Source organism: Chiloscyllium punctatum, chromosome 1, assembly GCF_047496795.1.
Source record: "Chiloscyllium punctatum isolate Juve2018m chromosome 1, sChiPun1.3, whole genome shotgun sequence".
Taxonomy (NCBI): domain Eukaryota; kingdom Metazoa; phylum Chordata; class Chondrichthyes; order Orectolobiformes; family Hemiscylliidae; genus Chiloscyllium; species Chiloscyllium punctatum.
The window spans coordinates 123,608,701-123,619,042 of NC_092739.1; the positions used below are offsets into that span (position 1 = coordinate 123,608,701).

At 42.1% G+C, this 10,342-nt stretch overlaps 1 protein-coding gene across 1 annotated transcript; it reads right to left on the reverse strand.

The window, feature by feature from the left end:
• Positions 1-1,857: 1,857 nt before the first annotated feature.
• On the reverse strand, positions 1,858-9,086 carry rxfp3 (relaxin family peptide receptor 3). Its single transcript, XM_072573398.1, has 2 exons — positions 8,977-9,086; positions 1,858-8,647 (listed from the first exon to the last, which is right to left on the reverse strand). The coding sequence occupies exon 2, from the start codon at positions 8,565-8,567 to the stop codon at positions 7,314-7,316; it is 1,254 nt and encodes a 417-aa protein (XP_072429499.1). The 5' UTR covers positions 8,568-8,647; positions 8,977-9,086; the 3' UTR covers positions 1,858-7,313.
• Between the last annotated feature and the right edge of the window lie 1,256 nt (positions 9,087-10,342).

The window sequence follows — 10,342 nt, forward strand, 5'->3', positions numbered from 1 at the left end:
ATATCTATAAGAAGCCCTGGCATACTGGCAGAAGGTCAGTAAGTAATGGGAGTAGGAGGTGAGACTGAATGTAGTGGACATCAAGACCACTTTGACTGAGTGTGGCATCAATGATCAAAGCAAAACTAGAAACAATGAAAATCAGAGGCTATAACCTCCACTAGTTGGAGTCATAGTTGGCGTTGCTGGATGTAAGTTATTTCTACTTCAGGACATCTCTGCAGAGTCATTCAGGGTGGTGTCATAAGCCTAATCATCTTCAGCTGCTTCATCAATTACCTTCAGTCCATCACAAAGTCAGAAGAGGAAATGTTTGTTGATGACTGCACAATGTTCAGCACCATTTGCAACTCCAGATACTAAAGCAGTCCATATCTAAATGCAACAAGATCTTGATAATGGCTAGAGTTGGGCTGACAAGCAATACATAACATACGTGTCATACAAATGCCAGGCAATGACCATCTCCAAACAGGAGAGAATCTAACCATCATCCTTAACATTCAGTGCCATTGACATTGCCAAATGCTCTAATTCCTGGAGCATTACCATTGACCAGAAACTGAACTGATCTAGCCATATGAGTATTATGGCTACAAGGGTAGTTCAGAAGCTAGGAATCCTGTAGCAAGTAACTCACCTCTTTACTCCCAGTATCTGTCCACCATCTACAGGTTCAAGTCAGGGGTGTGATGGAAAATTTCCCACTTTCCTGGATGAATACAAAGTCCTTCAACAAAGTCTGAGTTTGACACCATCCAGGAAAAGCAAGCTCACTTCACTGGCAGTTCACTAGGTCAAAATTCCAGAATTTCTTCCTTATAAGTGCTCTGGATGGTCTTCCACTAAATGGACTGCAGTGGTTCAAAGAGACAGTTCACTAGCACCTTCTGAAGGTCAGCTAGAAATGGGCAATAAATGTTGGCTCAGACAGCAAAGTACACAGCCCATTAATGTGTAAGGTAAAGTATGACTGGTCTGTGGCAGAAATGATAACTGCTTGGTGATACAGTTATGGCTGAAAGACTTGAAGTTTACATTCAAAATTAGACAGTAAGTCCAAAATATATTTGATATATTCAATGATTTTAAAATATGTAATTGGACTAAATCAAGTGTTTAGAGAGTAAATCAGCAAATCTAATTTATTTACATTCAAATAATACACAGAAGCAAATAGGCAGATACTAGAATGTCAGGTGCTATTTTAAAATATATACATCTTACAGGATTCAAAAGAGAATATTGTTCTCTTAGCTTTTTTATAATTCTCTCTAGATTAAATTACTCAAAATAAAAAAAAAGTGAATATCCAACTTGAACACTGCTCTTTGTCAACTTCTTTCCTTACAAATCCAGAAAGAAAGAATATCTCATCCAAATATAATTGCCCATAACAATGTAGCCCTCCCTCAGTACAGAAATGAATGTAGTGGTTGTAACGAGGTCAGGCAGGTGGACCTTATTGAATATGAGTTCCCTGATTGAGGCTATTAATCTGCTCCAATCAAGGAGACTTGGCTGACAGATAAGAACAGGAGTGTCAAAGGTTCTGTTCACTCTGACAGCTGTCTCTGATGGAACTGGATCAGTGACAAGAGCTCTCCACGTGTAACTGAATGGTGATTTGGTGATGGGATACCAGCTTCTGTGGAGTTATTTAACTTATATTATGTAGTCATCATGGAATGAATTTTAAACCATATCAGCTAGAATTAATAGGCAGAATACCACCTTGAGCTACACACCTGATAGCTATGAGAAAAAAAGGCAGAAATAAGTTGTCTTTTGTTTGCTTTCATTTTGTTTTTGATGTAGAAAATAATTTTATTGATGCAAAAACACATATTCTATAATAGAGAAACATTTATTGTTAATAAGGATACATTATACAGGGCTTTTAACAATAACCGTAACATTTTTGTAAACATGACAATAATTGGTACTAATCTTCTGAGAGTCTGACATAAAACTATAATAAACCTCTCAATATAAACCCCAGCCACAATCAGTTCACTATGACATGATACTGATATCTGCAATGCTTTAGTTCCAAAAGGTATGTTTAAGCTGTGAAAGATCAACATTTTCAAGTACGAACCATATTTTGCTGAAGAATTAATGGCCATGAACAATTCAGACCATTATTAAAGTATAATGTGTTGTGTATTGAGGGGGTGACATTTATGAATTTAGGGTAGATAAAGGAGGGCAATATAAGCTGCTCTAGCCAGCAATGCCCACACACCATCAACAAATTTTAAAAAAGATGATTTCCACAAGTTGATGGACAATTAGCAATATTCCATTGATAGATTTGTGTAAATACCATTTCATCCTTAATCACCCTATGAGTTTTATGAAATTGCTATATTTGCACATTGATTTCCCACAAAACATGCCACAGAAAATTCACCCAGTAATTAATACCATAAGCAGCTTTTTTTTTAATAATAGGATAATGAAGGAAGATTACCAATCCGACTCTCCAGCCCAGAAAATGAATAATTAAAAGAATAATTAAAATGAAATCTTTTGGAGTTTTATGAGAATTGTTGTTGGAGATTTTAAAAATTTTGTGTTACTTGCCCTTTGTCTCTTTTAATAATTATCTTTTTATTCAGTCTTTTGTTCTCTCTCTTTACTTCGGTTTCTATTTCTACATTGAATTCAACTTCTTAAATTCACTCTTAGATATTCATTTCCTCAATATTTAAATCTCATTAGCAAAGGAATGTGTGCCCCATTGTTCACCAAGGTCCCAGATGCCTTAAGGTCATAACAGGTCATCACCAACTTCAAATATGTGGGCGCAAAAGTTAAAGCTAAATAGTCATGAAGAAGTTTTGATTTGCACATGCAAACAACATTTGGCCAAGACATTCTCTTGGATTATTGCAAACTGAGACAAGTTATCTCAACGAATTAAGACTAACCAATCTATCCTTTGAAAATAAACTGGTAAAAATGTGATTACTTGAAGTTGCTATATTTACATAAGGGAAATACTTAGACTTGAAGATTGTTTTCACCAAAAATGCTGAAACAACCTCAGCATCTCAATTGCTTCACAGATCCACTTTTGTGGATTATTAATGGATTAGCTGTGTCTTGTGCAATACTGATAAATTCACAGACAATTCAACATGTCAGCATGCTAGTCGTACCAGATGATAAATATAAATCAGGGAGAATCATGCGTGGTGATCATTACAGTGTCACTCTCTTGAGACTGAAACCCACAAGGTCTGCAAAGTTAAAAAGGTTTTTTTTTCTATACTTGCCTTTTTTGCTGTTATGTGATTACATGCTCCATTCAATAAATGACAATCAGTGCAGCATTAACAACAAATTGTAATTGACAAATTGTGTGACTTTTCTCTCTATCTGTTCATTGTTACAAAAGGTAAAGCAAGCAATAATGATGACCACAGCGCAATATGCAGTTTATAGTATAAACCTGGAAACATGCTGAAGAATATACTGGTTCTCTTTCAGTTTTTAGCTCATGATAGCACCAGGACACTTAAAGGAAAGATCATTTTAGCTAACTTGCGATCCAATGGTGTCTGTGCAGCAGTAGTTTGCTCCCAACAATACGTTAAACTTCATTTGCCCTAATTGATAGAAACCCAGAAATCCACCTGATCCCATAGGATTCCCAAAGGGAAAACTAAATTAATATTGATCCCCAAGAGTGTTCCATTATTTTATTCCCCAATACCATGAATCACAGATGCTTGTGTATTATACTTCCATAGGTGCTTACCACTCTTTGGTATGTCAAGCAGGTGGTAATTTTTCATATGTTAATATGAATAGTGAATGCAGCATGCAACCTAATAATGAAAGATACCAATCTTCACTCAATATCCATGAGCGCACCTTTCAGTAAGGAACACAGAAGTCATAAGACTGTTTTTTTTTTCCTGAATGTCATTCAAAAGTAATATGATTATTTATAATACCCAAACAGCATTTCTGCAATTGCATGTTACCTTCTGAACATCCCTAATATTTAGGTTGTCTTGTCTTTGTAGGATTAGAAACATCTTTGCTCACATTTATATTTGTAAACTGCTTGTTTTTTGGCTTGCACGGAAGAACGTTTATTGAGTAAATGATTTCTTACTGGCAAACAATTTTTAAATTTTACTTAACCTCCGACACTCCAGGGAAAACGGTCTCAGCCTAGTCAGTCTCTCCCTTTGGCTCAAATCCTCCAACCTTGGCAAAATCCTTGTAAATCTTTTCTGAACCATTTCGAGTTTCCAACTCCTTTCCGATAAGAAGGAGACCAGAATTGCATGCAGTATTCCAACAGTGGCCTAACTAACATCCTATATAGCCGCAAAATGACCTCCCAACTCCTGTACTCAACACTCTGACCAATAAAAGAAAACATACCAAATGCCTTCTTCAATTTTTGATAAGGGTTGATTTCTGGTAATCATATGACATTGTCTAATTATATTTTTTGTCAAGCACATGACTCCAATCTCTGTGGAGAATAAAGAAAGCCCCTATGAAAGACAGGATTGGCCTTTCAAAATGACTGACATCCCAGGAACCAATCAGGACATAATAAGAAGGACAATCAATAAGATGACTATAATCTTTAAAACAAAAAACAAATTGACCACACACCACCTTGACAATTTAAGACTGATCATATACTGTTTGTGCACTAACAAGTCAGAGCTCAGGGATTCTACTGACTTTGGACAGATTTGAAATAATATAAATATTTCTGTTCTGACTGCTTCAAAATAGATCTGATATTTAATTTAAAATTTAATTTGTCTGTTAATTCATACGTAATAGTGTTGGTTCTGGTCCATATTGAGGTAAAGAATAGCTATAAAAATTAGCGTCCTGTAGGTAACTTCTTCCATTATGGTTTATGGATTCCCCAAAAAGATCACCATAACTCTAAGGTCTGAGGTTTCCTCACTAAACCTTTTTATTTTACTTTTCTATGTTTCTTTCTCCTTTACTGCATTCCACAAAATGTCTTCATTTTAAATTCATTGTGTCAAACTTTGTCTTCTAACACTTCTGTTAAGTGCCTTGGGAGGATTTACTAAAAGATGCTATACAAAAGCAACTTACTATGATTGTTTTAAACACTTGCTTTGTCTGCAGTTATACTAGAGAGAAACTCAGGTGATTGAAAGATAATGTTTTGAAGAGTTGCACACCAGAAAAAGTTCTCACTATGCATTTAAAAGTCTTTCTCACTGGTAACATTTTGTTTTGAACTGAAGTGGTGCAGAAGGGAACGTCTATGTGTCTGTACTCTTTACAATGATTCAATTTTTTAATTATTATGCAACAATGAAGATGAATAGAAAATATGAGCCCACTTTTTAATGATCTCCTTTAGCCTGCTCCAAAGGTTTTTTTTAATCTGGTGTTACTCCCGAGATATGTGAGCCAGGTTTTACACTGCTTGACATGGTGCATTCTGAAGTTAGGCTGGCTCCAGACTCTGAAGTTACATTGGCACTAGCAACTTTGCCATGTACCCAAAAACTATTTACAACAGTACAAAAGTAGCAGTTTAATCCAAGTTGCAATAGGTCTCACTGTCATACATAATGCATCAAGGAACCTGGGACTTCAAATTGAAAGTCCAGATATTTGAAAAGGAGACATAATCAAAACTATAGGTAAGAAACAGGGGAGTGGGACTAAATAGATAGATTTGAAAGAGATACTAGTGAACAAACTTCCTCTTTCTGCATTGTATCATTTGATGATTTAGTATAATGCCATTTTTGGCCACAGTTCTACTTGAACTACTCTGAAACCCAAACAATGCAGGAGTACATTTGGGAGGAGCTCATGCACTTCAGTCAAATTACCAACCCAACTCTTTAATTAATTCTGATATGTGTCAATGCATATCTGAAACTGTTTTACATCAATGCAAATGAATAGTATAATAATGCTCAACTAATAAACTTTTTTTAGCACTCTAATTTCTAGTTAGCAAAAATAGTTAATACTTCCAATACCATTTCGGTTCATAACTTTAATTTTCAAATTATGAGCCAAAATTGGTGAATATGAAAATAATTAAATTGTACAATCTTTGAATCATGAATCTTTGTTGTCGACACTATTATCATGGAGGAACATAAACATGCAGATTCCGAGTATAAAAGCTAACCTCTAACAAATAATGTCATCCGCAAAAGAGTTTTAGAAGATCGAAATTTCGGTGTGTTCTACAGTAACCTCAGTTACTGTACCGGACCCAATTAACACTGTTGTGAAAGTTGAATCCCGAAACACAAATATAGTTATGTACCAGAATCTCCACAGATCGATGGTTTGGATCATTCCTCCGTCATATAGAATGCAAATGGCGAATTATGTGAAGACGGAGAATTTTACAATAAATGTCTCGGACCGGAAAATGAAAGAAGAATGTAAAGGACAGAGATACACTGTAATTTGGAGAGCACATTGATTGCAATTTGAATTGAAAACGACTGTGTCTCTCAGGGCCTTACGGAGATATGGCAACCTGTCTCACAGTTGCTGGGATTTCATCTGACGCCTTTTACAGAATGAAATTGATTTATTTTCTGCTCAATTTGTCACTTTGATTAAATGAAACATACAGCTTGAGTCTGTGTCACGATATTTACTATCATTCATAGTATTTCTTTGTTTAAGAAGGCTACAAACTATTGTAAGAGATCGAACTCAATGTTTCCTACGTAGACATGGTAAGTATTTTCGTTCGGAAAAGTGCGAGTGCCCTATTTGGTGGTTTTTGATGCTGTACACTAAAATGAGCTGTACTTGGTTCCAATCCGATTATTATTTCACAACAATCTCGTGGGATCCATACGTGTTTAATTGCAGGGACTGTTGCCTGGCGGTTCTGCCAGTGACTCAGTCCCGATGCGCTGACATCCACTGTAGCGATTTCGGAAAGGGAATTTCGCCGTTCAGGGCAACGCGTATAAACGTTACAACAAAAAGTGACGGAGAAACTCGGCGGGTGTATCTGTACAGAGAGAAAACAGTTAATGTTTGGAGTCCGATGTGACTCTATGTTCGCACCGCTGGTGTTGGGTTTGGCACTGTTGCGGTTTCAGCTGTCCAACCGATTAACCCAGAGCAACTCGGGCTGGAGACACGATCGAACTGGAATGGCAAAGTGAGAATCGTTCAGGAGTTGACTAAACCTAGGCAGACTTGGACTACATGTACCATTTGGAAAGGATTTAGAGAGAAATTATATTGTTCTTCTAAAAAGAGGAACAACCTATCCCGTTCCCCAAGCCAGGGACTCCTTAATAGCGGGGCTCCACAGAGTTGGCAGGCAAGATGTCGTATCGCCCATTGCACATCACAGCCCCCGGGGGGTAATACAAAACTTCCGGCGGCTGTACGGGGTTTTTCGGAATGATGACATGCCTCTGCTCATCCTGCTCTGGCTTGGTGCTGGCTGTGAAGGGCCGCATGTGTATAATGGTGGGGGAGGAGATCCTCCAGAACATGCCCTTCAGCGCCTTGCGGAACTCTCTTCTCATCAGGCAGTACAGGATGGGGTTCAGGCAGCTGTTAGTGTGAGCCAGGCAGACGGTGATGGGGAAAACGTAGGACTGGGCGGTGTAGTACTCGGAGCTGAACTGAACGGCGTTGAGTTTGACCAGGACCCCCCAGAAGGTCAGCGCCTGGTTGGGCAGCCAGCACAGAAAGAAGGACAGTACCACGATGGTGACAGACTTGGTGACTCGGGACCTCCGGCTGGCGCTGGAGCTGCTGATATTCCTGTTGGTCACGTAGCGCAGCAAGAGCAGGTAGCAGACCGTGATGAGGACTAGCGGGATGAGGAAGCCCAACAGTACCTTCTGGATCTGATAGAGACCCAGCCAGAACTGGTTGGAGCCGTTGTGGTCCGGGAACTTGAGCACGCACAACTCCTCGTTGGAGACGTTGGTGGTGGTGGAGAAGACGGCGTGCGGGATGCTGGCCAGAGCCGCGGAGATCCAGATCACCATGCTGACCCACATGGCCGAGCAGCCGCTCAGCTTGCCCCTGGGCTTCAGGGCGGACGCCACCGACCAGTAGCGGGCGATGCTCATCGCGGTCAGGAAGAAGACGCTGGCGTACATGTTCATGACGGTCACCAGGGAGACCAGCTTGCACATGAGGCGGCCGAAGGGCCAGCTGAAGTCCAGCGCCGTGTCCACCGCCCAGAAGGGCAGGGTCAGCACGAACTGGAAGTCGGTGGCCGCCAGTCCAGTGACGAACAGGTTGATGGAGGATTTCTTCCAGCTCCGCCTGCTCTTCATCAGGTAGAGCACCAGCAGGTTCCCGAGCAGCCCCAGGGCGCACACCACCGAGTACACCACCGACATGATAATGCGGGCGGCGGCCGAAGAGCCTCCCCCCGCCTCCAAGTCACCGCTCAGCGGCTCCCCCGCCCGGGACTCGTTGCTCCGGTTGAAGGCGGAGAGCCAGGCGAGGGTGACGGCCCGGAGCCGGTAGCCGTGCTCCGCAGCCGCCGTCCGGTTGCTGCTGGCGATGAGGTCGAAGTCCATCCCATGGTCTGTCTGTTGTGTCCCGGCTCCAACTCCCTCCCCACGCTCACTCCGACAGCTTCAGGCGGCAAATGTCCATCCTGGAGCCGAGAGCAGGCAGCTTTATACCAACCTCCGCCAACCCCTCACACACACACACCATCAGCCCCCTCCCACCGACACAGCTCCGCGCTTGCGTCCGCCCAGCCCAGCCTGGGATCTTGCCCCACCTCCCCTCCCTCCGTCCGAGTGACTCCTTTCCCCTCCCGTTTCGACTTGAGGTGAAGGGAGATTAAATCAAAGGCACACACAGCTTCCCTGCAAACTTCCCTCTCTCACCAACATCTCCATCGGACTGACCGCCCAGAGAGAGAGAGAGCGGACACACCGCCCCGAATATCGACTCGTTCTCCCAAACAGAAATACTTACAACTAATCCCCCACTCTCCCTGCTGCCCGGTTGGACAGTTGCTCTTTCCCCCGCCCCCGGTCGATCCCAATCCAGTGTTTACCGCACTGACAGAGAGAGAGTTCACTCGCTCTTCGCGCGCTTCTTAAAATTAAGGCGCGTCCAATCTCTCCCAGTCACCTGGAGAGGTACCAGGAGAGGGAATGGGTGTTAGAAATGACCATTTATCAAGGTCTGTTCCCTCCCCCCGCCACCCTCCAAGAAACGACAACGGGATCCTTTCAGGGTAGTGCCGCCTCATAGACTGAAGGGGTTTTGGAAGTTAAAAACAATCGCTGAAAAAAAAGCTGTGCAGCTCCGGCAGCTTCTGTGGAGAGAAATCTGAGTAAATGTTCCGGGTCGAGTGACCCTTCCTCAGAACTGTCACTGATGCTGCCAGACCTGCTGAGCGTTTCCAGCAATTTGTGTGTTTTGATGCTGTTTTACAGTTCTGATTGACAGCATCCGCAGTTCTTTCAGGTTTTGGAAGTTGTTCGGTTACAGGCATCGACAGCGCTGACCGCTGCCTTGTCTTCCCACATTATTTATTGAAGTCATTAACTTGGGGTGGGTGACAAACAATACACAGCATTCGGCTGGAAACGCACGCCACTGCCTTTTCTGGAGTTCCCCGTTGCTTCGTTTCGGGGCTTTTGCTTTCTCATCTGGACAATCAATAAATTGGCACGATACCATAACAGAAATGCGGGAGAATCTCAGCAGGTCTAGCAGCACCTTTGCAGAGAAAGCAGGATTAGCATTTCGAGTCCAGTGACACTTCTTCAGAAATTTCCCTAAGTGCTGCCGAGCTTTGTCAGCGATTTCTGCTTTTGTTTGACATTTCGACCACCCGCATTCCTTGTTATTAGTTGGTCCCTATTCTGTTTTGTGACCTGCAAGTTACCGATTTCAGCTTATACACAGTTTCGGACTGGATTTTATCACTCCGCATCCAGACATTTTTAAAATGTCTGTTCATTCTGACTTGACGCTTATCCTAACCCCCTTCCAATCCTCATTTTATTCCCTTCGCGTCAATAAAACCTTTCCTGACATTGATGAGGAACTTTGACAAAGTGGTGGGGAAGGCAGAGGGAGAATGCAGTGGAAATCCGGTCAACACAAGGTCAGCAAGTTAGCGTCTGGGTCGACGGTGAGAGCGTCTCATTTTGGGATTGAGCAGCTCTGGATCCGACTGACCACTCCCCAACATCTGGACTGACGACGCTAGAGTGAATGTGCAGACAATATTCCGATGGCCGGCCGGTCAGCCTCGGAGCATTGCAGGCAGGAATCGCGCGTCAGGACCCTGCAGAATCCCAAACGCTGCAGTCTCCTTGGGAATCGC

Bases quoted from the DNA above. Each gene is read 5' to 3' on its own strand.
- rxfp3 (XM_072573398.1), bottom strand. From the start codon at position 8,567: ATGGACTTCGACCTCATCGCCAGCAGCAACCGGACGGCGGCTGCGGAG.